The 27,644-nt window shown below is 46.4% G+C and overlaps 7 protein-coding genes and 1 pseudogene across 7 annotated transcripts; 5 read left to right on the forward strand and 3 right to left on the reverse strand.

The window, feature by feature from the left end:
• Window positions 1–64: 64 nt before the first annotated feature.
• Window positions 65–7,252, reverse strand: LOC122626218 (polycomb protein Sfmbt-like). The gene is given in 9 exon segments (XM_043806431.1): window positions 65–1,186; window positions 1,697–2,049; window positions 2,145–2,656; window positions 2,717–2,777; window positions 2,780–2,965; window positions 3,094–4,392; window positions 4,868–5,747; window positions 6,134–6,418; window positions 7,091–7,252. Coding segments are annotated over 8 exon segments (3,771 nt in total). The 5' UTR covers window positions 6,281–6,418; window positions 7,091–7,252; the 3' UTR covers window positions 65–853.
• On the forward strand, window positions 7,014–7,463 carry LOC122619804. Its single transcript, XM_043796998.1, has 3 exons — window positions 7,014–7,145; window positions 7,235–7,349; window positions 7,408–7,463. The coding sequence occupies exons 1-3, from the start codon at window positions 7,014–7,016 to the stop codon at window positions 7,461–7,463; spliced, it is 303 nt and encodes a 100-aa protein (XP_043652933.1).
• Window positions 7,464–7,586: 123 nt separating this feature from the next.
• Window positions 7,587–9,430, forward strand: LOC122622994 (sorting nexin-29-like). Its single transcript, XM_043801838.1, has one exon. The coding sequence runs from the start codon at window positions 7,725–7,727 to the stop codon at window positions 9,285–9,287; it is 1,563 nt and encodes a 520-aa protein (XP_043657773.1). The 5' UTR covers window positions 7,587–7,724; the 3' UTR covers window positions 9,288–9,430.
• Window positions 9,431–9,752: 322 nt separating this feature from the next.
• Window positions 9,753–14,140, forward strand: LOC122625191 (UDP-N-acetylglucosamine--dolichyl-phosphate N-acetylglucosaminephosphotransferase-like). Its single transcript, XM_043805211.1, has 5 exons — window positions 9,753–10,116; window positions 10,176–10,317; window positions 10,380–10,593; window positions 10,709–10,943; window positions 13,468–14,140. The coding sequence occupies exons 1-5, from the start codon at window positions 9,971–9,973 to the stop codon at window positions 13,958–13,960; spliced, it is 1,230 nt and encodes a 409-aa protein (XP_043661146.1). The 5' UTR covers window positions 9,753–9,970; the 3' UTR covers window positions 13,961–14,140.
• Window positions 10,994–13,162, reverse strand: LOC122625124 (annotated as a pseudogene).
• On the forward strand, window positions 14,010–15,395 carry LOC122625266 (radial spoke head 1 homolog). The gene is made up of 2 exons (XM_043805341.1): window positions 14,010–14,220; window positions 14,346–15,395. Exons 1-2 carry the CDS (start codon window positions 14,146–14,148, stop codon window positions 15,303–15,305), a joined length of 1,035 nt encoding a protein of 344 aa, XP_043661276.1. The 5' UTR covers window positions 14,010–14,145; the 3' UTR covers window positions 15,306–15,395.
• Window positions 15,396–15,482: 87 nt separating this feature from the next.
• On the reverse strand, window positions 15,483–22,536 carry LOC122625055. Its single transcript, XM_043804952.1, has 5 exons — window positions 22,436–22,536; window positions 18,101–20,146; window positions 17,546–17,838; window positions 16,850–17,481; window positions 15,483–16,787 (listed from the first exon to the last, which is right to left on the reverse strand). Exons 2-5 carry the CDS (start codon window positions 20,099–20,101, stop codon window positions 15,940–15,942), a joined length of 3,774 nt encoding a protein of 1,257 aa, XP_043660887.1. The 5' UTR covers window positions 20,102–20,146; window positions 22,436–22,536; the 3' UTR covers window positions 15,483–15,939.
• A 225-nt stretch (window positions 22,537–22,761) lies between these two features.
• Window positions 22,762–27,374, forward strand: LOC122619054 (ER degradation-enhancing alpha-mannosidase-like protein 3). Its single transcript, XM_043795785.1, has 8 exons — window positions 22,762–23,168; window positions 23,242–23,629; window positions 23,994–24,140; window positions 24,195–25,014; window positions 25,084–25,477; window positions 25,704–25,975; window positions 26,143–26,241; window positions 26,307–27,374. Exons 2-8 carry the CDS (start codon window positions 23,478–23,480, stop codon window positions 26,826–26,828), a joined length of 2,406 nt encoding a protein of 801 aa, XP_043651720.1. The 5' UTR covers window positions 22,762–23,168; window positions 23,242–23,477; the 3' UTR covers window positions 26,829–27,374.
• The last annotated feature ends 270 nt before the right edge of the window (window positions 27,375–27,644 follow it).

The following is a 27,644-nucleotide window of genomic DNA, read 5'->3' on the forward strand; positions in this document are numbered from 1 at the left end:
ATGCATTTTGATTGTTCGATGGACCCAAAAAAAAACCAACCAAGATGAAAAGTATTCGGCGATATTTCAATACTTGCAATTTTGAATTCGGTTTTATTAAAGTATTTTGACATTAGCTGGTACCTTAGGGATATCTAAATACATATTTTATCATTAAGGTTGCCTTCTTCAAAAGTTCGCCTTACACCAATAATGCCCTCCTTCTTGCAGAGATGTGGGATACCGGAAAGAAGTTAACCGAAGGAGAGAGCGGCTAGTAATCGTGGATCTTACGGACTAGGAGCGACTTGCAATCGCTCGGATTACGACTGAAAGTTGGACATGCTGCCTGGGTTGTTTGCTTGCGCTTGGTTCTATATAAAATATGATATTCTTGGGTCCTATATAATTGGCGACAGTTTTTATGTACAATTTACAAAACCATGCTGTGCAATCCCCATATATAAAAGTTAATATATGTGTTGCATGCATCGTTATTACTCTTACTTTTATAAAAATATGTGTGATATAAAAAAATGTCACTGTCCCCAATTCAATGATCTCTATACAATTGTTGATATAGAACTCTGACTGATATAACATGAGCGTACGGCTAAGGTCTACGGTTTACAATGTAATCGGTATAAAATAACGCGCTGTGAGACTTGAGTTAGTTATACAATTGTATCATGGATGGTTGATCCATTCTAGGCAACGTTTGTGTTTCGATTTCCACTGCTAACAAAATACTTCAATATCTATATATATTTGTTATATATATTCTTTATGCATAAGCACTAGTGTACACGTATAAAAGTGTGTGTTCTATCGGTGATAACTTTCGTTTCGCTTTGAAAAAACTGAAATCCGCGCACTATAAAAACGGAGATTTGTTGGTCTTGTGGGATCTGGCTCTGCCCGGGTTAACCTTGCACTTAAGCTGGGCAATAAGGTCGGAGATTTTCAATGCTGGGCCCACCTTCATGCCCAAAAGTGGCATGATATCGTCCTTGGTCAGCTGCAGGAGTCGCTTTCCGTCGATCTTGTTCCGGCTGAAGGTGTCACAGTGGGCTGTGCAATCGTTGACCCGCAAGAACTGGGATACGTCGTACACGTTCCATGTATCCGGGACCAGCTCCAAATGGGGTTCACTCGAATCGATATCGGCCAGACGCGGAATGTACTTATTATTCGTCGCACAGGAGTTCTACAGTGGGGTAAAAAAAGAGCGCAATTAGTGAGCGTTTAATGTGGTATTCCATTATGGGTTAATGGCGGAACGATTGGATGTCGGTGTGTTGGGGCTGTTGCAAGTACCAAAAATAACAGTGCGTAAACTAAATTATATACAAATTGGCGTTTTATGAACGATTTCGGTTATATACATTTATGCAGTAGTGTTACGGAGCTTTAACACAGTGGTTTAGGTTGGGTTTGACAATCTAGTTTATATAAAATTACAAAAACTGAAACTTAGCAAAAACTATTATAGTACATACTATTGGTACATAAGTTAATGCTTCTAATTTGAACGAAAATCATGTCAAATAAAAGGGAATTCTATGTTCCTCTAGATTAATTAGGATTTTATATTTAAACGAAAACCACTATGCTTTTTGGATCTCCCTTTAGATGCATGAGCTGGACTTCAGGCGGGCAAGCAGGCTGGCTGGCTAGATGGATGACTCTACGCACTATTATTCCGCTAAGTACTCACCGCAATGTAGCTAGTGGCTTTGCGGCCCACAGTTGGTGGCGCAGGAGATTTAGTAGTAGATTTCTTTACCGTTTTGTTACTGCCCGTGGCGAGAGTTACCAGTGAGGCGGAGCCACTTCCGCTGCCTGATCCTGCGATCAGATCACTGGAGGACTGTGTCGTGGACTGCTCGGAGATGTGGCTGGTGCTTCCGTCTCCATCGCCGTCCGCATCGGGATCCTCCTCGTCGCCCTCCTCCTCGGGCTGATTGTTCTCGTAAAAGGCAGCATTGTGATGCTCCGGCTTTAGCTCCAGCTTGATGCTCAGCTTGGGTAAGTGTGGCGTGGTCTTGAGCGCAATTGTACGGGATTTGACTAGAATGACAATTGGAAATGCATAAGTTTGGAATAATGATGTATGCTATTTTCACGGCTTTAATCCAATGTTTTGATTTAGAAATATAACTTACCCGACTGAGTGCTATTGTCGTTTGGAGTTTTGCCTCCCACTGCTCCTTTTTTGGGCTTTCGTTTTCGCTGTATCTTGGGCTTTGGTGCCGGTTTCGGGGCCTGCTGATGTGCAACCCTTGGTGGGCCTTCTAGCTTGTGGTTCACCAATACACACCATCCAACTGGATATATGTCGGCCGATTCGCAATCCAGCCACTGGTCATACTCATCCGTCCACCCGTCAAAGTGTACTTTGAGTAGTCGACCCACAACTCGTGCCACCGTGGCCACGCAGACGAGACGGGGATCCATGAGATCTGCACACTCCAGACTCATACCCACCTCGAATCCATGGTCAGGAATAATCCGATGAAATAGATGCTGCCCAGCGGCTGCGGCTCCCGTGTCCCGTAGATAACCCTCCCAGGTGAATGTACGAGAGTCGTAGCCGTTGGGTGGGGTAACCGAAATGCTGTTGACGGAACAGAATCCCGCCGGAAAGATACACGGACTCTTTTCATGGTAACAGAACCTAAAACGACAAAATAGTCTTGTTGATATTGCTACTTTAATTGAAGCCTTTAAAGCTCACCAATCCGACCCTGAGGCATCCGGTTGGTAGGAGTCAATGCGTATCATCATGTACCCGAATTGAGGACCGCCATCACTGTAGCCGGGCAAATGGATGATAGATTAAGAGGATCCACCGCTTCCAGCTTCATGCCCTCCACAAAGCTATTGGTTTTGCCGTCACTGTAGTATTCGTCGAAGGTGAAGTTCATCTTAAACAGCTCGATTGTGGCGTCGTCCTCGTGAACTTCGATCATGGCTTCGCGACCAGCTGAAAGTGGGAATGAATGAAAACGGTATTAAAAATTATTATATGCAGATTATTTCTAGCTACATATGTACATAGAAAAAGTTGTGTCCAAAAAATGTTGTAAAAATCATTTATAATAGCCCACTTACCCAACATGCGCTCCAAGTAATCTTGCGGGGCAGCCAGATTATGGCCAACTGTGGTTGCCCAGCCGACTGGATGGATGATGGGCGAGTCCTCGTGACACCAAAAGCCATCGTCGGAATCGAAGTACCGCAGGAAGAGACGCTTTCCCACGATCTTGGTGACGGTGGCTAGGCGCACCTGCGAAATGCGATCCTTGTCCACGCACTCGAGATTCAGGCCAAGGCGGAAGCGCGACTGGAGGCTGTCGTTGATTTTGTTGTAAAAGTTGGAGGGAAGGGTGCGGGCTCCGGATAACCGTCCAACCAGGAAGTCCTTCCAGTCCTTGTACTTGTGCTCGATGGTGCGGGGCGGGATTAGTGGCTTGCCCCGAGTGGCGCACCAACCCACCGAATGCACCTCGGCGTTGCAGAGGTTCACCCAGAAGTCGTGCGAGTCCGTATCAAAACCCTCGTAGCTCATTAAGGCCTTATAGCCCTTGATTTCCAGGATGGTGGCCACCCAAAACGAGGTAGGAGTCTGACCCGGTTGGATCACTTCGATGCTATCGCAATCTGTATTTTCCACTTCAACCTTCATGCCCACACCCAAATTGTCCCACACCTCGCAACCGGGTGCATGTGGAAAACAAGTGACAGGTGCCGCATTAAAGTTCTCCTTGCTAAGGCGGGGCAACCAGTCGTAGGAGTGTGTGGGATCGTACATCCGCCGCCGAATGCTGATTATTTTCTCCATCTGCGGACACGGTACCGGAAGACGCTCGTACTTGGGAATTTGCGGCAGGTCATCCTGTGGATAGATGTCCTTAAAGAGTCGTAAGGCCTTGGGCGTGGGAGCTGCGCTCAGATAAGAATTGGGTGTGGATGCTCCCTCCTCGGTGCTTCCCGGAGCTGTGGCATCTCCCACCGCTCCGCCGTTCAACGCAGCAATTGTTTCATCTGCTGCCATTTGTACATTATTGGCAGCTGCATCGCCGCCTAGAGACATGGGTTCGCCGAAGCTATTCAACTGGGTAATCTTCGATTGATCCGTAATGCGAAAACGGTAATTGGCATTCTTAATATGCGCCGCATGCAGATCCAGCTCAATATCCGACTGCGACTGCTGCTGATCGCCAGGCAAATCGGTTGACTCTGAACCCGCTCCAGGATCTGGGGAACTAGTGGTTGCTTGGTCTCCCTCCATCTTAGTATTAAGTACCAATGAATACAGTTCGCCTCGGGCACAGGCCATACTGCAAAAACGTCGCGATTTTGTGTAGAATGTGTGCTTCACTCCAATGGCTCCGCAACGTTTACAGACAGCTGTAGAAGAAAAATGAATCGTTTAATGACTTTTACATAGAAATGTCAATTTTGTATTTCACTTAACTGCTATCTGCTATACAAACCCAAATTCTTGCAAAACAACCCCAAACCAAAAATTAAGATAAGTGAAACTAAACTAGGATATAAACTAAAAAGCTTGAAAATTAATATCGTGTAGAGTGGGTCGATTGCAGATTTACAGGGACGGTGGTTTTCATTGCTTAAATAACCGAATTACCTATTACTTATAAACAAATAACTGTTGTCAACAACATAAACTAGTCTATAGAATAAGCCTTTTAGACAAAGGCTTTTGGGATTTTAGACAAGTTAAATGCATATTTAATTGATGAACTTTAATGATACATAACATCAACTAATATTTCTACCATTTAGTGTTATTTTAAGTTATACACTCCGCCCACAATGGTCTAATAAGGAATCGACCCACTCTAGTGCACAGCAACCTTACCCATGCCATCTTTCTGTATGGGGATCACCGAAGGGTCAATGTTTCCCCTGTAGGCGATGGGTGTCTTCAGCACCAGTCCTGGCCTGTTTACGGGTTCGATCTTGCGCGTCTTGCGTTGCGATCGCAATGCGGAGGACGTGGAGGCACTGCAGCTGGCGGTGGTTGCGGTGGAGTTGGCTCCCTTGGCTGTACTGTAGGTGCGCTGCATTTGCTTGCTGGAGCTCACGCATGGTGCTTCAGAGTTGACCATTATGTTGCCAAAGGCATTGCCATTAAGCGTACCCATCGCAGGTGCCAGGGTTGTGCCCAGGAGCTTGTGATGCAGAAGGCCATCGGGCAGTGGAACCAAAAGATCGTGCTCGACTCCAGGGACGCCCAAGCCTCCAGGCATCTGTGTCATGCAGGAGGAGGAGGACTGCGAAATGTCTTTATCGGAGGAGGTCATGAAGTCGGTGCCATCGTACGAATTATTGTCCTCGTTCATCATCACAAAGTCGTCGATGTTGATAATTTCCTGCTTGGGCTCCAGCCCTGATCCATTATCATCAAAGTTATTGTCCCTCTGACCGTACACTTGGTCGTCATCGTCCACAACCTGCTCGCCCACACCCACGCCCATTAGACCACCGCCGTGCGCGGCCAGGCCAACCATACCGTTGTCCACATCGTTATCCATTGCCTCCGCATAGTTCTGGAAAACTGCCGCCGCCGCCGACTGCTGGAGCAGTTGCTGCTGCAGGCCACCCATGTGGGCAAATCCGTACAGGTTGTTCGAGTTGGTGGCAATCAGGGTGCCTGGTTGTACACCTAGTGCCGCAGCGGCCGCCGCCGCTTGACCAGTGAAATCTCCCCCCATTAGGCTCATCATCGGATTCATGTCCTTTTGTTGAGCAGTGTGGGTTTGGAGATTGGAGGTGGTTCAGGTTGAGGTTCGATCATTGGTTATGTGTGTTTTTGTGTCGAGATTTAAATTGTAACCAATACATAAATCATAGAAAAGAAAGTAGAAGAAATAAGTAAACAAATTCCAATCGGGTTTAACTGAGACAGACAAAAAAGATAGTTTGGAAATTTGGCCAATCCCCAAAGAGTACATGTTTAAACCTAAGGAATTTGGGTTTGTTTCCGACTCCGAGGACTATCAAATATAAAGGAGTGCCTTTTTAAGACACGTTTCTTGTTTTCGCGATTCCATTTAGCAGCAATTTATATTTATTAGTCTTCGAATTGAGAGATTGGCTTCTGAATCAAACCGTCTGCACTCACCAATGTTGGCTGATGGGCGGAGAGGTCCTCCATGACAGAGAGTCCAACAGTGGGATGACCCAACAGAGTGGCCGCATCCTCCAGTGTAATGCGCTCCGAATTGTACTGACTGCTCATCCACATCATGCGCAGCTCGGCTGGATTCATTATGAGCGAATGGTGCTATCGAATCCGGATTTGTCAGTATGGCAAAAGCATTTATGGGACCACTTTCTTGGTTTTCTTCAACAAATATAGCGTTCTTTGCTGCGAGTCGCGTTCCTTGGTTTTTCTAACTCACATTGGCTGCAAAACAAACATATTTAAACAGTTTACTATTTTGTAATATTACAACTTATTGTGGTTTGCAAAACTTGGCCAAAATATATCCTAAGTTTTCCAATCTAAACATTTCACAATTTATTTAATTATTACTTATTCCGTTGTGAACTGATTCGGATTTTTAAAATAAAGTTTCGAATCTAGATAGACTGCCAAACGTGAGCATTCTAATCGAAAACTTATTAGAAGCCGTTGGCTTATTTGGCTGCAATTTTATGCCAATCCCAGTTTGTTCAGCTGCGAAAAGCTCCTGGACCCGGCAAATGTTCGGGCCATATGGGCTGTAGATCCCGACCGATTCCCAGTGTTCCTCGTTGTCCGTTTTGTTTGCCTCCTTCTGTTCTCTTCCTTTTTTTTACTTTTGCTTTTCTGCACGCAGCTGCTGCGCAGGGAGGGAAGGGCACGGAAATGTGATTAAAGTCTTCCGTGGCGGTCGGAATTTTGGGGCTACCTTTGGCGACGCCGCCGCGGGAAGATTCACTTAACTGGCCATTGAATAAAGTTCGAACATATATCCAAATTTTTGGTTACAATTGATAGGTTCACTCTCGAAAAGTCAATGAAGCGTTTGCGCAGACAGCGAACGCGAACACAAAAGAAAATGCACGATGTTGCTGCCCCTGGCTGCAAACTTACACTTTTGCACGTTGCACGCGTTCGACTTGGGTTTCCCCAGTTGCTAGCACTTGTGGTACGACATTTTTTTGCCTTTTCAAACGTTTAGCAATGGTTTTCTACAGATTTTTGTGAGCTAACTTCTTTTGCATTTGCGCCGAGCAGGGATGGCAATTAAGTGCCAGGGCTGCACAGTCGAACAACAGCGTTTTGGCATTCTTTTGCCCGCTAAATCGCCAGGGGTGCAAAGGTGGACGCGTTCAGCTAGCAATAACAAAGAGTGACTTTTTATTAAGTGTTTTTTTTTATCGATAATTGTACAAAACTGCTTATTACAGCAAAAGCCCAATTGCAGTCGAAATTCTTGTACTTTGCTTACCAATATGAATTGTGACCCAGTCAGCTATTCATTAGTTATTTTGATAACACTGTCAATAGTTTCGTAATTATTTATTTTATTTGGTCTTTCTAAGTACTTAAAGTCTAATGCCGAGTCACAGACACTTAAAATCACTAATCGGAGTACTGAACGTGCCCACTCTAATACCTTGCAACACTGTTCGGCTTGTTTTGTTGTCAAGCAACCAGTGTTGGCACACAGCCGAGAGAGAAAAATGATTAGAAAATATTATTAGTAAAATAAAATCCACAAAGAATGCCAGAAAATGCATCCAGCTCGATGCCCACAGAGGCAGGCTTCCGGAGCATGCGCAGCCAACTGGCGGGCAGCACCTTTGGCCAACGACGTGAGGACATCTTTCGTCGTATCCAGGAAAGTGCGCATCAAATTTCGCAAAAGTTCAGTGGAAAAGAACTGGCCACGGAACGGGATGAATCTGTTCAGGAACTTTGCGAATCTTTCGAGGACCTAATGTCATACGGAATGAGGCAATCGGCGAGCACTTCCTCCTTCAGTGCCTCCAGTTTCATCCAGAACATGCAGGAGATGGTGTCTGGAAATGCGGGCGGAGGCAGCAACAACAATGACGCCACTTTCTGGGAATTCTGCCAGACGCATTTGACGCCCCACGAACGGCAGAGGTACATGGATCTTAAGCAGATCTGGACGAATGTAGGCAGAGGACGTGCCTTTATACGCGCCACGCTGAACGAGAAGCGCCTGCATAGCCATGTCCTCACCTGGTTGAGCGACGAAGAGCAATTGCATCGATTTTACACCCCTTGGTCCCTGCTACTCAACGATGAGGCGGCCAAGAAGCTGCCAGAGATCATAGACTCCCTCAGGGATGTATTGTTCGCCCTCAATGTGGACGCGACAGAGTTTAATGCACCCAGGAGATCAACTTCAAGTGTTCCCGCAAAAGAGGAACCAATTATATTTACCACCAGTCCAGTGCCGGTGGTGGGACGCCAAAAAAGACCTGGTATTGCCGTGGAACGACCCATTGAGTGCGCCAGCTCCACAGAGGATTTGCTCGGGGCTCTAAAGCCCATCGAGTCAGTGGAGGTACTGCAACTACTCTCTAAGGAATCCATCGAACAGGAGTTAGCCAAGCCACAGGAAGAAGTCAACTTGGGTCCCTTTGACCCTATTGAACCCGAGCTAGAGTTTCTTAAAACGCCCTTGCCAGAATTTGGCGCGCATGTTGGAGAGCCAGAGCTCTACGAAGACCGAAGCGACACGTCCTCGCAATGGAGCAAGTCGTCCTCTTCTGCAAACTGCGTGGCTAACAACCAACAGCAAGCGGTGCTGGAGGAGCATGTCAACCAACTAAACGAAAGATGCGCTCTACTGGAAACCCGCGTGGCGGAGCTCAGCCTACAGAACCGCCTTCTCATCCGAAGGCTCACAAAACAGTTTGAGGAGACCGGCATCGACCCCAGCTCATCGCTGTGCTCCAATTTCCTGATAACCATTCCGCACGTTAAGCTAGCAAAGACACATCGATCTGGTTCCCACTACACCTACGAGGTTCACATCACGATGAGGCAGCGTTTGGAGCACTGGACTTTTTTTAGACGATACAGCGAGTTTAACAAGCTGCACAAGTCACTGCTAAAGACCCATCCAGTGGTCGGCGCTGTGGAGTTTCCGCCAAAGAAGCATTTCGGCAACATGAACCTGGTTTTCGTGGAGGAACGGCGGCAGCAGCTGCAGATCTATCTGCTCAATCTGGTGGAGACCCTGCCGCAGGTGGAGGCCTGCAAGTCAAAGGCGGAGCTGCAGAAGGTCTTCCCCTTCTTCAGGGATAGGTAGCAATCTTTACTGAATCTAAGCTAACCAAGCTCAACCAAGGAAGCTCGAAAAGAACAAGTATTTCGCAACATATTTTATCTATTTTGTTGTAGATGTCTTTATCTATATGTGTAATAACGCAGTTGGTCCAAGTGCTGTAATCAATGATATTAAATAAAGTTAAGCCTTTTTCATCTAAAGCTGTTTTTACTTTTGGTAGTTATTTATTTTACGACTCTTATTTTATTTTTTTTAATTTTTGAAAAAAAGAAAATTAAGTTATCAGACTTTTAATGTGGAGGCGTAATTACATTGAGATTTTTATTTAATAATACAAATATCTTGTTTAAGTAGCAAAATTGAGTGAATTAAATTGTGGTATTTTATAACTGGTAATTTGAATTGTTAAACCAAAATCAGCTGTTTGGTACGTCCAAAAGCCCAAAGTACGGGCACACTAGCCGTTGAACAGCTGAGTTTGTTGTTATCAGCAATTCGAGATTCAATTGCGTGTACTTTTGTCGGCGTAATTGATTTCTGCACCATGACCGAGTGATTGGCTGGTTATCCACGGCCTCCCAATATCCTCATATTCAATATTCAATCAACGCACTCCGTACGCGTGCCTCAGGCCCATTTCTGGGAACTGAGCAGCACCACCTAATTGAATTAGTGCAGGCGGAGGTGGATTTTCAAGGCCGACCATGTCGGGAGTTGCCATAGCCATTAATGCGGCCATTTCGGCCGCCGCCTACTGCATGACTGTTCGGATGATTCCCCGCTTCCGGGAGATGTTCATCAAGGCCAATCTCTTTGGTAAAGATCTGTGCAAAAAGGACAAGCCACAAGTGTAAGTAGTTGCTCCTTGGTAAAACACCAATTTCTAATTGAAATGATTCCTATCTGTAGACCTGAATCCTTTGGCGTGCTGATCGGCTGTGTGTTCCTGGTCTCCTTGTTTCTGTTTATACCGATTCCCTTTGCCTTCGATGAGGCAGCTGCCACGGATGCGATTACTGGAGGCAAACCCGATACCTTTCCACATGATAAGGTATTTATCTAATTGATAGATGTCTTTGTGAGCCACCTTATCGACTGTTATTCCCCGCATAGTTCGTGGAATTGATTGCCGCCCTTCTGTCCATTTGCTGCATGATCTTTTTGGGCTTCGCCGATGACGTTCTCGACCTGCGATGGCGCCACAAGCTGCTGTTGCCCACCATCGCCACGTTGCCGCTGCTTATGGTGTACTACGTCAACTATAACTCCACTACGGTCATCATGCCGAACTTTGCGAGGAATCTGTTTGGGACCACCCTGAATATAGGTAGCTAAGGTTCCCCAGAAACAAAGATCTTTCGATCAACTTGCAACTTCAATGAAATTAAACTCAGAAGAAACGTTTTTAGTTCCCTGCTAACAAATATTTCGATTTCTTTAAGGTGCCCTGTACTACGTCTTTATGGGCATGCTGGCGGTCTTCTGCACAAATGCCATCAACATCCTGGCGGGCATCAATGGCCTGGAGGTGGGACAATCCTTGATAATTGCGGGCTCCATTCTGCTGTTCAATGCCATCGAACTATTGCTCGGCCACCAGGTGGATTCGCATATATTCTCCATTTATTTCATGCTGCCTTTCCTGGCCACCACCCTGGCGCTTTGGAAGTTCAACAAGTAAGTATTCCAATTGATTTTTATTTATAAATACTGAATTGATCTGGAAGGTTAACAAATTTTCTTCTAATTAGAATTAGGGCGCCTAAGTAATAAACTAATAACACAAATAACTCTTCAAAATTGTAACCAAATTCGTTTAAATTTAGCTTGCCTTCTGATATTTGGTATCAATATTTAAAGTAAATCTAAAAAGCTTTCTCATACAGATCGTGTGTGTTATATCTTACAAATAATGTTAAATTCCGTTCAACCAATTTCACAACTTTTTCCAGCAAATTTGAGACTTCGCTCAGTTGGTTGTATCGTTTCGACTTCCTCTCATAAATTCATTGTTTAGTTCTGGTTTTTCTTATCACAGATGGCGGGTCTATCTGTCCTGTCTGCTGAGCTGAGATACTAAATTTGGAATTCGCTTGGCCAAAAACACAGAAGGGCATTCGCATGAGTGGATTAGGCAGAGTATGATATGATGATTATGAGATTGTTAGACTTTGATGGGGACTCAAAAGCAGGCACATATAAATATATATTCGTAGGTTTATGCTGGTTCGATAGGGTGCCGTGCCCAAGTCACACTTTGACAGGCGTAGTTAGTCTTCGTCCTGCAGATCTTCCAGGACGTCCACATCGTATAGGTTCACCAGTAGCTGGCCGTACTGGCTGCTGTGCAGCAGCGCCTCCTCGGGAGCAAAATACTTCTCGCTCTGCTCCCGCAACCGGTGCAGCTGCGTGGCGCCATCGATGTGAACTCCATTGGCTATCAACTGCTGCATGTAGTTGGCATCGATGTGGGCATTGCGGGTATCGTTGGGTAGCTTTACTGGTAGCTTTCGGTGGCTGGAGCTCTGCAGCAGGAGCACAATCTGCTCGGGAGGCAGACACAGCTCGCAGTTCCATCCGCCGTAGTGGTTGAGATCACCCAATGTGCTGCTCGCCAGCCGGTGCAGCCGGTGGGCGTCCAATTGGGCGCTGTGCAGGTGCCCCAAGGAACTTATCACCCCATTCAAGAGGGTCTTTTTCGGATGCTGCCAGTAGAATCCATACACGTTGTACTTTAAACGGAACTTCAGCGGCAGCACATCCTTTGCATAGTACTTGAGAAACTTGAGGGCTGCTGGCGCATAAACGGTTCCACTGTCCCCGTGGAGCAGGAGATCCTGCGCCTGCATTTGGACACCACACTGCTGCCACAGCTGCCTCCTAAAGTGGCTGTAGGCCATTGAGCTGCTGCAGTTGCTCTCGGAAGAGCAGCGAAGTAGCGTGTAGCTTGTTTGGCTGCCCAGCATGCTCTCCAGACTCCGCTCCTTGCTGCCGTTGCTCACATAGTATATGAGAAAGTAGTCCACAACCTCGATGAGGGCTCGAATTTGCAGCTCCAAAGCTCCAGACTAAGGTGGTCCCAGGCCCCAGTTCCAACATATAGAACAGGCGGTGCAGGGAAGTGGAACTGGCCTCGACCAGTTGAAGCGGTGTGCTTCCGCCTCGTTTGCTGGCCGATTGGACGTCATCAGGGCTCGCCATATGATCTCCGGCTGGCCGCAATCTCTGCCGTGCCAGCCACTTTCACATCTGCACTGCGGCGGCGCCATCAATAGTCCACATCGTTGAGCCGCTGGCTCTCGTTGATGGTACCTTCGCGATAGCACCACAGGGCGGGCGTTAAGCCCATCTCCGCGTCCACATAGGCGGGCACGTGGTAGTCGGGCAGGTGGGATTCGTTCAGTCGTTCCGCCTTCATTTGATAAAAGTCCCTGTCGTAGCGGTTGACATTGTCCTGCTGATGCGGACAGTGGGTTCCGCCCACAAGGTGTGTCTTTTCCCTCGGAGCCTCGCCGCTGGCCACGAAGTGCACCTGTCCGCCAACCTGGTCCACTGCACTCCGCTGCTGTGACTCCTGGCCTCGGTTCATCTGCAGCAGCCATATGCAGCCGATGAAACCCACTTGCAGCACCAGCACCAACCAGAGCACCAGCTTCTTGGTGATGGCCAGCCGTCCCAGGCCGGCTCCTGGTATCTGTGTGTGGGTGGCCAGGATTGTGCTTCTCACCATGGTCACTGGTTCACTTTCTGCAGTATTTTCTGCTCATTCCGTTGCTATTTTCCGTACTTTTCACGCTTTTCTTTCGCTGGCAAACACGCCCAAAAATTTTACGGTACCCCTCACCTCCCCCGCACAGCTGACGCAAATGTCCTCAGTCAGCTGTTTCGCTGCTGCAGTTATAATCTGGCCGCTTCGTTTCGGCGGGCCTTACAACACTGGTTTCTACTGTTATCGAAATAATAAGGATATTATTTGAAACTTAAGTATACGTTATAATCTTTTTCCGTCTTCTTAAATATAGTAATTATCATTTTTAGAAAATGTAAACCAAAAATAAATGGACACAGATGTAGTAAAATTGTGATGAATAAGTTAATTTTTCTTTTCTTCATCATTTTGATCTAAATTCCTATTAGAAGTACATATTCTATTATTATAGCTTTGGGTTGTAATATGTTTTCTATCTCACTTATTTCTCAGGTATCCATCGCAGGTGTTTGTTGGCGACACCTACTGCTACTTTGCCGGCATGACTTTTGCCGTGGTTGGAATCCTGGGCCACTTCAGCAAGACCCTGCTCCTCTTCTTCCTGCCGCAGATCCTGAACTTCCTGTACTCAACGCCGCAGCTGTTCCACTTTGTGCCATGTCCGCGTCACCGGCTGCCCCAGTACGACAGCAAGACGGATCTGCTCCACATCAGCACCACGGAGTTCCGCCTGGAGGATCTCAACGCTCCGGGTCGCCTGATGGTCACGGTGTTGCGAAAGTTGCGACTGATTAGCTGGCACACCAAAGCGGACGGAGTTGTGAGGACCAATAACTTAACGCTCATTAACTTTGTCCTGGTCATTTTCGGACCTGTCCACGAGCGAGTGGTCACCCAGATGCTGATGGGACTGCAGGTGCTGTGCACACTAATTGCTTTGACCATTCGATATCCCCTGGCCAACTACTTCTATGCGAAAACGTAGCCCTCGATCCTATCATTCTTCGATTCTGATATTTATTGTAGTAGTCTTCGCTAAGTTAACTATACAGACAGAATACATTTATTTAATGCATACACAAAATATTTCCTGAAAGTAATTCGTAAGTAAAAATCTGTACTTCACTCGGCAATAAAGAACCGAAAGAAGCGAGTTAACTCAAAATCACCATGGCCACGACCGAAATGTCCGAGGAGGACCTGTCGGCGCCCGAGGAAGAGGAGGATTTGGGACCCAATATAGGCGTAAGTTGCAAACTGGTTCTGCAGAATAGGACGGGCTTGCTGAAAGTAGTAGTGCAGATCTGAGGCTCCAATCTTTCTTTAATATAAATAAGTTTTTAGTAAGCAATAATATTCCTCGATCGCAGCTCTACATAGGCGGTCGAAATGCAGCGGGACAGAGGCAAGGCAGAGGTTGGGCGATCCTCCCCAACGGAGATCAGTATGATGGGAACTACAGGAAGGGTCGCCGTCACGGCATCGGGCTGTACGTGTTTAAGGATGGATCACGGTACTACGGACAGTACCGCTGCGGGAAGCGCTGTGGGCGTGGCATCTTCATCTATCCGGACGGGTCCGTGTACGAGGGCAACTGGCGAAAGAACTTGAAGCACGGAAAGGGGCGCTACAACTATGTGAATGGGGACAACTACTCGGGGGACTGGTTCAAGGGTCAACGTCATGGAGTGGGAATATACAACATTAACAGCGGAACGGAGGGCTGTTGCCTGTCCGTCAGAATAAAGTCCACCTGGAACAGCAACATGCGAACGGGTCCCTTCGAGCTGTATATCGGGAACGAGGACAAGTGCACAATACTCCACGGAATTTGGGATTCCCTGTACCCGAGTGGACCGGCCGTGTTTAGCTTTAACAGTCGGTACCTCTTGCTGGGCTACTTCCTGCCCGCCAGTTACAATTTGAAGGCGATTAGCAACGAAGACGAGATGGAGGACGCTGAGGAGCGGTTGGAGGACGAAATGGGAGAAGCGGTTCCAATGGAGCCAACTCTGTGGTTCGCCCAGGAGATGGCCGTGTATGACTTTTCGCTGCTGCCGCAGGAGCCCGTGCCCCTGGCCATTTCCGACTCCGAGCTGTCCGTCTGTTCGCTCTCCACTGAGCCAAGCATGCGCAGCGAGGAGAAGATCAGTTGGTATGGAGAGGGTGAGGAGGCCGAGGGCGAAGAGGGCGGCGAGATGGAGTGCTTCCCCTGCGAATGCGATATCACCGATCTCAGCGAGGTGGAGACGGAGAGCGAGGTGTGCAAAATTGATGCCAATCCATGCTGTATCGAGATCCTCAAGCAGCCAGAGTGTCCAGATCCTTAGGAATGCTGCTTCTAGTCCACATGGTTTTGTTATTGTTATTTTATGTTTCCTGCAAATGAAAGAATATATAAGTATATCTTAATAATTTAAGTCGTGTGGCATGGCATGATTTTATCGATTTTATGGGCTTTTGTTGAGCCTGGAAGAAAGGATTCGCCAATTGATATATGGTAAAGGTTTATTTGTTATATACGTTTTTATTTTCATACAGTTCAATTAAAATTTGTCAGTTTCACTTTAAAATACGCCTTGCACTTTACAGTTTTGATGCTTTACACTCGTTAAGTAATGAAATCACAAATGGGGGGCTCTTTTCAAGTATTATTGACGTGATATCTTAGCTATAGATTCCAGGTGTGAATTGATCTCATTTTTAAATTCTTTAAGCTTGGTTTTTGATCATCTGTCGGTAGAATCGTACGACTTGTTCCGATGTTTCCTAATGTTCAGCACTTGAATTTATGTATTTTGCTAATTAACTCTAATTTTAATTATTGTTGTCCGCCTTACCATTATAGCGTAACCATTAACATTAACTTCATTCGCAGATGTGTGTTTGATTCACGTACTTCTATACAGTTTATATCTTCGCTACTTTTCAGTACAATTACTAATTTTAAATTTTAAAAAATCTCTAAGTGCTGGCATGTTCAGGCTTGGTTGCAGTAGATGATAATGAGGCGGCGTTTGCCAGCTTGCTGCTGACCTGACAGACATCGCCGCAACTGGCGGCCAAGCTGTTGGACTCACAACTAGACTCGGATGGTGGAGTCTCACTATTTCCTTCGCCGGCCTCCTGCTCCGGCTTGCACAACGACGCCGCGCCACATTCGTCCAGGATAATGTTCAGCTTTTCCGTCCTCGCCTGCATCGCGGGAGCAACGGAGGAGGTCAGCGAAGTGGTCTCCACGGGATTTAGGCGAAGCATTTGGTAGGGTGCTTCGCCCTCCTTCTGCAGCTCATGAAGAGTGCTACCATCTCGCTGTTTGGAAACCTTATAAATGGCCGGGCAAGACTTTGAGTTCTTTACATCGTTCAAGTCCTTCAGTTCGGGCACCCCCAGTGGCTTAGCACTGATCTTTCTTAGCGGCTGCATCTCCTGCTCTTGATTATTGTCCTCCACGCTTATGAACTGCGAAAGAGCCCCTGCTGCCGCCAAAGCAGCCGCCTGACCACTGCTGCTGGCGCCTTCGGGATTCATATAGAGCATGGGAGCATTGTACAGCAATAGCTGAGGTTCCATTTTGAAATCGTGCTCCAACTGCTTTTGCTGGTCCAGATTCTCATCTATGTAGTTGATGTGGATGGGGGAGGTCTGCAGATTAAGTGGCGAGCCGTGCAGCAAATCATCGTCTGGTGGGGTATAGTACAGCGACGCCTTGCTGGCTGAATAATTAGCAGATAGGCGCGCTTTGATTTTTTGTATGTGCAGCTCCTTGGAGCCACCAAAGTCCATTTGGCCTTTGAAGTAGCAGTCTATGTCTGATAAAATAAAAGGGCCTTTAATATAAATGCGACTTAATAGTGCTTTGGTAATATTTTACCCTCGGCAATGTCCTCCTCACATCGTCCACGACAATTCTCGAAGTAGAAACTAGGAAGGTTCTCCAGCACCTTGTTCAGCGTCTGCTGTTGGTATTTGTATCCCTCGCGGAGGCGCAATACCTGATGTGCACTAAACTTCCGGATTTTGTTCCTCTGGAAGACGTAGTTTTCCCGCACCCAGCTCAACTGGCCTGTGGAGTAGTCGCGCACCTTCTTCACCTGATCGTAGTATTGGTCCTTCAGCGTGGTAAGGTGATTCGAGCCTATATCGCGGAACTCGCGAATATGCTTGGCCTGGCTGGTGTAGCTGCTCTGAATCCACTCCACCTGCTGGGCGCAGTTCTCCCGGATGCGGTGCACCTGCTGGGTGTAGTTCTCTCTCAGCCTCTCCAATTGCTGGCTCTTGTAGGTCTCGATGCTATCGAGCATGGCGTATATTTGGCGTTTGCGCGGTGACTTCTTCTTCCGATTGATACAGCAATAGAAGCGGTTACAGATTCCCCAGCGTGACAGGCAACTTCTCAATCCCTGCACAATCAGGGTTAGCAGTAGGAATGCGGTAGCCAGTGCCGTGCCAAACAGTATGCTACCGATCTTAACTCGGTAGAACACAATGGGATCGATGTACAGTCTGCGACAAAGGGGAAACCCCTTTTAACAAGTATTTTAACATAATATTAACTATTTGGTCCTACCGTAATCCTGCAGAGGCTTTGCCCATCACATTGAAGGCATAGCAAGTGTAGAGCCCACTGTCAATTCTCGAAATATTGTGCACCAGCAGCGATCCGTTCTCCACCAGCACCACGCGTCGACCCTCTAGACTATTCTGACGTGTCCAGTTCAACGACTGGATGTAACTCTCGTCCATCAGGGCAGCTAGCTCCTGGGCACTCGGTGGCTGGTGAGCATCCTCCTTGCTGTCGATGATGATCGGGCGCTTGTCAGGGTCAGCATGGTGGCGTAAGATCTTATTGCGTGGTGTAACCTGATAAGGAGTAAACGATTAACTCTGTGCCTCATAAAAATTTAACGGAAGAATAATGCATTTAGTCACCTCTAGAGAAGCTAAAGGATCAACTACTAAGACTGGTTATCATACTAATATCATAAGCGGTACCTAAATATATCCATTTATACGCAGTTATACTGAGTAATGGCTTGTCTTTAAACATAACGTCTACTATTTTACATTAAATATTGCCCAAACTAACACGATGATCACAATACAAGAATGCTGCTGTACTCACCCAGATGATGTCCGGCACTGGACTCCCTGATATCTGGCACTCAAGCTTGGCCGTGGAGAGTAGCAGGTGCATCTTTGGCTCGGAGAACTGCACCACCGAGGGCACCGAGCAGTTGAGATTGCTTAGCACGCGGAGCATATCGCCGGGATAACCATACTGACACTTAAGCGCATCGATTTGATGGTCGATACTCTCGTATGTGTCCAGTGGCGTCTGGCTGGAACTGCCATTGCTGTTATTCTGTGCATGGGGCAGTTGGTGGCGCAGGCTAGTGCTGGTATTCGCCAGCCACGCAGTCAGCCAATACATGCTGCAGTCACACTGATACTCGTTGCCCAATATATTAAGGTAGTGCAGCTGTCTGAGCTCTTTGATATTTTCGGGCAGCGATCCCAAGCTATTACCACGTACACTGAGTCGCTGCAATCGCGACAGCCCTGAGATCTGTGTGGGCAGCTGCTGCAATCCGTTCTCAGCCAGCAGCAGCTCCCTTATGTTTGGAGTATTGGCGAACAAGGTGGCGGGTAAATGAGTTAGTTTCCGATTCTGCTGCACGGAAAGGTAACGCAAGCGACTGAGCACTTGCGGATCTACAAGAGACTCATCATAACGCGATATCCAGTTGGAGAACTGCTCTATGGGCGTCTCATCAATGCGTAGCAGCACCAGGGAGCGCTGTCTCTGAAACAGGCCACTGGGCAGCTGCTTGAACTGGTTCCGACTGAGATCCAACTGCCTGAGGGCATGCAGCGACTGGAAGATGATGGATGACAGCAGGGTCAGGTTGTTGCCGGACACGTTCAGGGAGAGCAGGTGATCCAGGGACTCAAACGCCTTTCGATCGATGACGGACAGAGAATTTTGGCTAAGATCCAAATGATGCAGCTCTCGCAGACTGTACAGACTGTGCTTGCCGATGGACTTAAGCTGATTTCGCTGCAAGTGCAGCTGACGAAGCTGGCCATTGCGGGCAAAGAAGTTGTCCGGAAAGGAAAGCAGGCGGTTGTCGCTTAGGTCCAACACTTGGAGATCGGCTGCCGTTTGGAAGAGCATAAATGGCAGGACGCTCAGCTGGTTCCCGGATAGATAGAGCCGCTCCAGCTTCAGAGCTCCCACAAATATATCCCGTGGAAGCTCCGTCAACAAATTCTGGCTGAGGTTCAACATGCGCAATTCGCTAAGCTCGCCCAGGAAGCGCTGCGGTAAGAAAGTCAGTTCACTTCTGTCCAAGTGCAGCTCCTGCAGTTGCTTCATATGCTGCAGGTTTAGCAAACTGCAATTGCTCAGTCGATTACCGCTCATTTTAAGTACTTTCACGCGACGCACGGCCAGCGGAATGGCCCAATTAAGGCACTCCAGGCGATTCTCGATGAGATTCAGCCGTTCCACATACTCAAAGGAGTGCGGCTGGCGGGTGAAGAGTTCCCTGAGCGATTCATCCTTAAGGTCACTACTCTGCCAGGTGAATTTCCTCACACTTTCGAGCTGTGGCAGCTTCAGGGGACTATTGAGGTCCGCAGGCACATGGGACAGCATTAGGTGGTTATAGTTAATGTGCGAGCTTCGCTGGGAGAGCAGCTCCTGGTTAACTCGCCTCAGGTCCACATGCTCGCAGCTAAGCTTAAAAACATTGCCTGAGGTATCGACGTGACCGACCGAAGGAAGTTCATGCTCCTCCACCTCTACGCTCTCTGCTCCGGCGTCCGCCGCATCCAGCCACAGACCCTCATCACTGTCACTATCATCTAGATCCGAGTCGACGGCATGGCCCACGAACGGCAGGTGGAACTTGTAGCCCAGCAGTGAGAACTCGTGCTCCTGCCAGGTCCTTGTCCGGGGCCTGATCTGTGGACGATGTTGCTGCGGGCTTTGGGCCAGGTACGCCTCGGCACTGCTGTATGTGGCCTGACAGTGGGTGCTGTCACCACTGATGGCCGCTGCGGCGTTGACCACGACAAACAAGGCACACAATATCAGGGAAATCTTCGATATTGCTTCCATTTTTCAGTATGTAATCTCAAATATTTGTACGGTCGCATAGTACACCTGTAAGGTGGGAAGACAAGAGTATTTTTAGAATATTATTGATAATAATATATCTCATATATATGTTCACTGCGTATATCTTACGACTGCTATGCCCATTCTGCAGATTATGGATGTCTGGACACTAAATTGGTCGAATTCAGGTTATTGGTCATTATTGATTTTGCTTTTACCCTTCGGGAGCCCAAAAATTGTGTCGCAACTCTCATTTCAGCGGGAGACGGAAAAAGCGAAACAGTGGAATGAACAAAATCAATAAGTTAAGTAAATAATATAAATAAAACGGTGGTCTAAAGGAGGTGGAGGACGCACAGTCCAGTTGCGTGTCCGAATGGCGACGCACAGAAAATGTGAGGGAACTTTTGTAGTATTCTTTTTAAATAATGCATTATGATGGTGTCTGTCTGGATGTGAAGGAGTTCCCTCTTCTCCAACGCCAGATTTTCATTCGCACGCAATGAAGATTAAGAACTTTAAGGCATGCTAGAAACTACTATATGTGAACTATATTTTAAGAACTGATTATACTTTTAACTTTTAATGGAAACACTAAACAAAAAATGTGTAGGTCATACTTTACAATGATTACTTTCTCAACTTTTTTAATTTAAAATTTTATTGTTGTTAATAAAAATTATGACAATTTGACTTGTTTTTGCAGATTTGCTATCTTTATGATTTTCTATTGCTTTAAGTCCTTGGTTTTATAGGTATTAAAGCACTCGTCAAGTTTTATTGAAATAAATGGTCAGGAAAACAATCGTAATCAGCATCGCTGTGAATCAGCAAGTGGCCATTATAATTTAGCATATATCTTAATTTTCCTTAATGCCGCCGCCTTGCATTTGTTTATAAACAGATATGTATATCAAATGAATTGCCGCCCAGCAACCACAACCTGCACCAACAAAGCAATTACGTATAATATATAGTATACTACAGTTGCCAAGATTATTACTCAATGGGTTTGGGTTTGGGATAAAAAGTCGCGAAACTATAAAGTAATTCATTGTATAATATAGCTACCATGTCTCGAGTGACTGACCCGATGCCACGTCGAATATATGTATGTAAATGGAATATGGAAGGCGTAAAGCTTTTCTATTTGTTGATAAATTGACAACGGTTAGTGGCCAGCTGTTGGGGAAAAGCTGATAAGAGCAAATGAGCCCATAAAACTGATAAGCCGGCACTCTGAAAAAGTGATCAAGATGGATGGTCGCAGGAGTATTCGAATTAATCTCAGGTTCCAAAGAGCTTGATTCGCAAAGTAAATATGACTGTAGATGGCAAATATTCAACGCACAAGCAGATATCTGCCCAAAACAAATGCAAACAAAAAGTAACGAAAAAACGATACAAAAATAGCTTAGCACACAGACAGAAAAAACGAGCAATACACATGCAAAAATATGGCTAAAAAAAGTGCCACGAATCTAAGACAATAATTAAATTATATATGTACATATATGTACGTTCGAATCGTAGAGCGAGAAAGTAGTTGCCAAATTGGAGTGCTACCAATAAATAAGACCAATCCGCTGATATGGCATTTCGTTATGTATATTTTTCCATTAATTTAAATGCCATTTTCGTGAAGGCAAAGAATCGGAGCAGCTCGAAAGAGACGGAGATAGAGTGGGTTGCATAATCTGTCATGGAATCCGAGCTCAAGACAGGGCGAGAAACAACCGTTTAACGGGGTATATAGTGCGGATACATAATGTACATACGATACATACGAGCGGGCACACACACGCATACACTTGCAGCACCTGGTGACATGTGAAAAGCCGCTAATGAGTCGGGCTGGCAGCAAAACGGCCAATTAGCAGAGATTCCCTGCTTCCCGCTGGCAGAATCATTCACCAAAATGGAGATTTCCCCGCCGTTCCGCCCACTCAAATAATTCATTCATCGCTTTTCGCCTCCTTTTTACCTTGGGAAAACTCATCTGAAGTGAATGTGTGTGTGAGTGTACATATGTGCAAGTTGTGCAGCTGAAGATGTTGCCAAGGGCAACAATTTGAGGCTCTGATCCGGATTACGATCGAGTAACAACAGAGGGTATCTAATTGTTGGTGTTATGAAGCCACCGAAACTTCTGGTTCCGCTTTTTTTCACCCTTTGTGCCTGAAGTAGTCGTTTCAGCTACGCACACACACACACCTGCCCATAGTCTCAACTTTTCTCTGGGCTACATAGAAAGTAATTTCTCGGTTTTTTACTCTGTCATGTTAGTTACTCAAAAATTATGTCTTGTGGCATATTGTTTAATTATTATCTCACCGTTGTTTATATTCTCTGCATCTTTTCGCGTCTTTTTTCGTCTGGGTTGCAGTGTGACCGTAAAAGGACCGTTAAAGCACACCAGTACCAGTTTAAAAAATAATCCCAAAAGGCGATTGAAATATACCAAATGCCAGTGCTGTGCAATGATAAAATACAACAAATTAATATTATAGTTATTAATAATGAAAAGAATAATATTAAAATAGTTCGATCAAATTAAAGCATTAACAACGCTAACTTTAAGGTATGCCAACAATATTAGTTTAATGGGGAAGGCCACACTCTTCCGCTCGCTGCACACCTGGTCACACTTAGGGTGCAATCACTTTTTTTCATGATAAAATTAAGGAATCTTGAGTTCATCGGTGATAAGCAGCGATCTGATAATTGCCAGCACAGCAGCGCGGAGAACTATAAAACCAGACTCTGCTGGATATATAATAGCGAATCGTAATGCCCTGCCGATCGGCTGGCAGTAGTAACCTTACGATTCTGACGCTCGCTTTGCAGTCGTGGTGTTTTGTTATTGGAGCAGAAAACAAATTCCAAACAAGATTATAAATAGTCACAATGTGTGTCGCAGTCGTCGTGGTCGTTGGGAGGATAAATGTGCAATTGCAGATGCCGTAGAGCACCGCGCTTAAGTTTTATCCAGAGCAACCCGATCTTCTAGTGCCCGTGAAAACCGGGCGAAAAGCAACAACAAATTAGGTCGACATTTCGGGCACAGGTGAGCCTAATTTCAGTCGAGCAAAATTATGTGTTAAATTATAAGCTAATTATGAGTTGGCTGTTTCAATTAGGCTACAGAGCCAAATCAAGCGGACCACGGGCCCAAAGCGGAGTCAACAAAGAAGCGGCGAAGAGAAACATCGAAGCATTGGTTTCAACACCACACGTTCAAAGTGAAGGTCAACGTCACAACGACTCGAGCGGCAAGTCTGGCGGCCAAAACCGAAAGACAAAGCCATCCGCCGTCACCAGCACAACCTCCACCGTCACCACCACCGCCACTGGTAGTCTCCAGATAGCCAGCACCATGTCCGCCACATCCTCCGAATCCTTCGTCCGTGGCCAGCGGCTAATGCTCATCTTCCTGGTGGCCCTATGCATCGTAGTTGCCTGCGTCCTTAGCACCGAGACCACCATGCCCACGCAGAACATGTCCAACAAGGAGCGGGCGGAACTCCGGTAAGTCTTAGCTAGATAAGGTTCCTTGTGTTTCGTGACCAGGACAACTTCTGTCCGGCGATTATTTTTTGAAATGACGATAGTTTCGGTTTTATAACACCTTTGACATTCCAACTTACTTTGGGTTTCTGGAGGATCAATGCAATGTATTTAAATCTAACCCATATATGCATCAGAAACGAGGAGCTCTAATTATCATAACTCGTTGGTAATCATTTATGGTTATAAATTTAAATATGGTGCTTATATTGTATACCCACGACTTATATAAGTAGGAATATTTAAACGCTTGCGCTTTAAAGTCGTTCTGAACAATCACAGAGAAGCTGAATTGAACTGTGCAATATGTTATGTTTGATTTCAGGGAAGAAGCTCGCGATATGTTCTATCATGCATATAACGCCTACATGCAGAACGCCTATCCAGCTGATGAGCTAATGCCGCTCTCCTGCAAAGGACGTTACCGGGGAGTGACGCCATCGCGTGGCGACATGGACGACATTCTCGGAAAGTGAGTTAAAAATCCTTAGGTTTGGCGTTTACATTGATATGGTTGATTTTCTAGCTTTTCCATGACTCTGGTGGATACTCTGGACACCCTGGTGCTGCTGGGTGATTTCACAGAGTTTGAACACGCGGTGAAGCTAGTTATCCGCGACGTTCAATTTGACAGCGACATTATTGTGTCGGTGTTTGAGACGAACATTCGAATGGTCGGTGGCCTGCTGTCCGCGCACATTCTGGCGGAGTATCTGCAAAAGCATGTGGACACGATGCATTGGTACAAGGGCGAACTGCTGGAGATGTCTCGCGAGCTGGGCTACCGATTGCTACCGGCGTTCAACACATCTACGGGCATTCCGCATGCGCGGGTTAATCTACGGCTGGGTATGAAGGATCCGATGCTTAAGAAGTCCCGTGAAACGTGTACCGCTTGTGCTGGTACCATTCTTTTGGAATTTGCTGCTCTTTCGCGGCTTACCGGCGATCCCATTTTCGAGGTGCGAGCCCATGCCGCCATGGACGCGCTGTGGAAGTTAAGGCACCGTGGCTCCGATCTCATGGGCACGGTACTTAATGTTCATTCCGGAGATTGGGTGCGTCGGGACTCCGGAGTCGGAGCGGGCATCGACAGTTACTATGAGTACCTCTTCAAGTCCTACGTCCTACTTGGGGACGACAAGTACCTGGCCCGTTTTAATCGCCACTACAACGCGGTAATGAAGTACGTCAGTGAAGGACCCATGCTACTCGACGTGCTCATGCACAGGCCACATGCTAAGTCCAAAAACTTTATGGACTCGCTCCTGGCATTCTGGCCGGGTCTGCAGGTGCTATCCGGCGACCTGAAACCAGCTGTGCAGACACACGAGATGCTCTATCAGGTATAGTTTATCATGTTCAAATCCGCTTATCCCATTTATTTTATGAAACATTTTTTATCTTATTTGCAGGTTATGCAGATGCACACCTTCATTCCAGAAGCATTTACCGTAGACTTCCAAATACATTGGGGACAGCATCCCCTGCGACCAGAATTTATAGAGTCCACTTACTTCCTGTACCGCGCCACTGGCGATCATCATTATCTGCAGGTTGGAAAGAAGGCTCTGAAAACACTCCAGCAGCATGCTAAAGTATCTTGCGGCTATGCGGCCGTGAATGATGTACGGACTGGCAAGCACGAGGATCGCATGGACTCGTTTGTGCTCTCCGAGACGATCAAGTACCTCTTCCTCTTGTTCTCCGATCCCCAGGATCTGATCATAAACGTCGATGAGTTCGTCTTCACGACCGAAGCTCACCTGCTGCCGCTCTCTATTGCCCAACTAGGGAATGCCACGTTTAGTAAGTACTTTTTCGTTTTTAAACTGTCTTACGTAATCGCCGCAGCGCTATCAGTAATTCTATCAGAAGAAATAGCTCTTGATAGGTATCAATTGATTATTTGCAACAATCTATTTTATCTACGTGTTAATATTGATGTATTGATAGTCAAGTGTCTTTTATATCCTTTGTGGAAAACGGAAATAGCTATGTGGGAACTCTGATAAATTTCTTGTTTCTATTACAGGCTTTCGCCAGACGGACGAACACAACGTACTCGACTTCATGCGCACCTGCCCCAGTTCAAATAAGCTTTTTCCTGAAAAAGTACGCAAGCCACTGCGCAACTTCATTACGGGCTCGTGCCCTCGCACCACCGCGGGAAAGCGACTCAGCGCCCTGGATTTTCAGGCAAGCAATGCAGATCATCTGCGAGCTGTTTACGACATGGGCATTACCATGGTTTCGGTAGGCGACCGTAGCCAAGGCAAGGTGCGACTGTTTCATAGTTTCTATAATGTAAGTTTTTTTCTGTTCTGCTTTTTGGTTTCGTTTGCATTTCGTTTGACACTCTGGTTGGTAACCTTTGCGCCACCAGTTTCCTCGATCTTCCGCTTCCACTCGTTCCTTCTCATCACCATCACACAGATCGTAGAACAATTTAATATAAAATTGACTTTATTCAGGCAAAAAGCCACGAGGAGGGCGAAATGGGACTGCAATTTATGCAGGAGATGCTTGAGCTGACCAAGATGCAAAGCATAAATCAGCTAGCGCAACTGCAGGTTTGTATGCTTCATTTTTAAGGGAAGCATCATAATAATAATTTAATTGAATCTCTCGTTTCCAGGCCGTAGCCTACGCCACTGACGAGAAGCCACAGGATTGGATAGCCCTGATGGCCGGGCCCTCGCACTTTAGCCCGGAGTTAACTGGCGATCAGTTCGTCCAAGGGGACTTGATACTGGCCAAGCCGCTTCGGGCCTGCGATGAGACCCTAGAGAATGCCGAAGAGGCGAAGGGAAAGGTCTTGGTGGCCGAGCGCGGTGATTGCACGTTCGTGAGCAAAGCGCGGTTGGCCCAGAAGGTGGGGGCAGCAGCGCTGATTGTCTGTGATAATGTTCCGGGCTCTTCCGGTGAGACGCAGCCGATGTTCGCAATGTCTGGCGATGGCAAGGACGACGTGCTCATTCCAGTCGTCTTCATGTACAGCATGGAGTTCGGCAAGCTGTCGGCGGTTATGCAGCGGCGGAAACAGCCCCTGCGTGTTCGCGTCATGCAGATGGGGGGGGTCAAGCGCTGGCAACTGGCCAAGGAGCAGCGCCAAAACCAAACTGCATCGGTAGCACAGAAACCAGACAAAGAATTGTAGTGGACTGCTACGGCTGCTGGAGCGCCCTCAGCGTTAACTATTCATTTGGGGCTTTTTAACGCCTTGAAATGGTTCTCGCCAAAATAGAGATATATATTTTCTATATTAGTAACATGTACAGTAAGCGATCGTAACTAAATTGGAATTTTCTGTACTTTACTAGACATGTAAGAACGATTTAATGCCACGAGTTTTTGAACTCAGTTATAGGATCTTTGCATTTCGTGGTTGGTTCTCAGGCAGGCAATTGGCTTCCTAGTGGCAATATTATATCCGAATAGCATCGCATTCGCGTTCATTCTAATTGTATATTTGGTCCACCTCACAATTTTTTCGATGGATTTTACTTTTTAAATGTAAGTAAAACTTCTGTATATAAAAGTTTAGAACTTAGAGACTAACAAAATAGTAAATAATGATTAGTTTTAAGAAGAAGTTAGTTCATAGGATAGAGAGTCGGAATTGATCGACAGCATAGTAGTTGAAATTGATTAGATATTATACAAAAAGTAGTCTAAAATATACGAACTATAATGAAAAACCAAAGGGAAAACTTTTATTTAATAGGAATTACTTTTTCAAAGTACTTGTTCTTGATGCCCTATGAATGAGTATTCGTAATGCCGAAGGGATGCTTCCCTTGTACTCCGATAGGCAAAGTTCTCGGTGACGGGCTCATCCACATAAAGATCGAGCCAATGACAGGTTAGGCACTGGGCGAAATCTGGATATATAGTTGTCGGCTCAATTGCAGTAAGCCAAAGGCACTCTCGGAATTAATGCTCAAGTATTATAAGCCAAATTAAAAACATATCT

The sequence above is a fragment of the Drosophila teissieri genome, chromosome 2L (assembly GCF_016746235.2).
Source record: "Drosophila teissieri strain GT53w chromosome 2L, Prin_Dtei_1.1, whole genome shotgun sequence".
Classification (NCBI taxonomy): Eukaryota; Metazoa; Arthropoda; class Insecta; order Diptera; family Drosophilidae; genus Drosophila; species Drosophila teissieri.

Bases quoted from the DNA above. Each gene is read 5' to 3' on its own strand.
- LOC122619804 (XM_043796998.1), top strand. From the start codon at position 7,014: ATGAAGCGTTTGCGCAGACAGCGAACGCGAACACAAAAGAAAATGCAC. The intron at 7,146-7,234 runs GTACGACATTTT...TGCGCCGAGCAG, and splicing joins CCCAGTTGCTAGCACTTGTG to GGATGGCAATTAAGTGCCAG. The intron at 7,350-7,407 runs GTGACTTTTTAT...TGCTTATTACAG, and splicing joins TCAGCTAGCAATAACAAAGA to CAAAAGCCCAATTGCAGTCG.
- LOC122622994 (XM_043801838.1), top strand. From the start codon at position 7,725: ATGCCAGAAAATGCATCCAGCTCGATGCCCACAGAGGCAGGCTTCCGG.
- LOC122625191 (XM_043805211.1), top strand. From the start codon at position 9,971: ATGTCGGGAGTTGCCATAGCCATTAATGCGGCCATTTCGGCCGCCGCC. The intron at 10,318-10,379 runs GTATTTATCTAA...TTCCCCGCATAG, and splicing joins ATACCTTTCCACATGATAAG to TTCGTGGAATTGATTGCCGC. The intron at 10,594-10,708 runs GTAGCTAAGGTT...GATTTCTTTAAG, and splicing joins TGGGACCACCCTGAATATAG to GTGCCCTGTACTACGTCTTT.
- LOC122625266 (XM_043805341.1), top strand. From the start codon at position 14,146: ATGGCCACGACCGAAATGTCCGAGGAGGACCTGTCGGCGCCCGAGGAA. The intron at 14,221-14,345 runs GTAAGTTGCAAA...CCTCGATCGCAG, and splicing joins ATTTGGGACCCAATATAGGC to CTCTACATAGGCGGTCGAAA.
- LOC122625055 (XM_043804952.1), bottom strand. From the start codon at position 20,101: ATGGAAGCAATATCGAAGATTTCCCTGATATTGTGTGCCTTGTTTGTC. The intron at 17,482-17,545 runs GTAGGACCAAAT...CCTTTGTCGCAG, and splicing joins AAAGCCTCTGCAGGATTACG to ACTGTACATCGATCCCATTG. The intron at 16,788-16,849 runs GTAAAATATTAC...TTATTTTATCAG, and splicing joins TGAGGAGGACATTGCCGAGG to ACATAGACTGCTACTTCAAA.
- LOC122619054 (XM_043795785.1), top strand. From the start codon at position 23,478: ATGTCCGCCACATCCTCCGAATCCTTCGTCCGTGGCCAGCGGCTAATG. The intron at 25,015-25,083 runs GTATAGTTTATC...TCTTATTTGCAG, and splicing joins CACACGAGATGCTCTATCAG to GTTATGCAGATGCACACCTT. The intron at 26,242-26,306 runs GTTTGTATGCTT...TCTCGTTTCCAG, and splicing joins ATCAGCTAGCGCAACTGCAG to GCCGTAGCCTACGCCACTGA.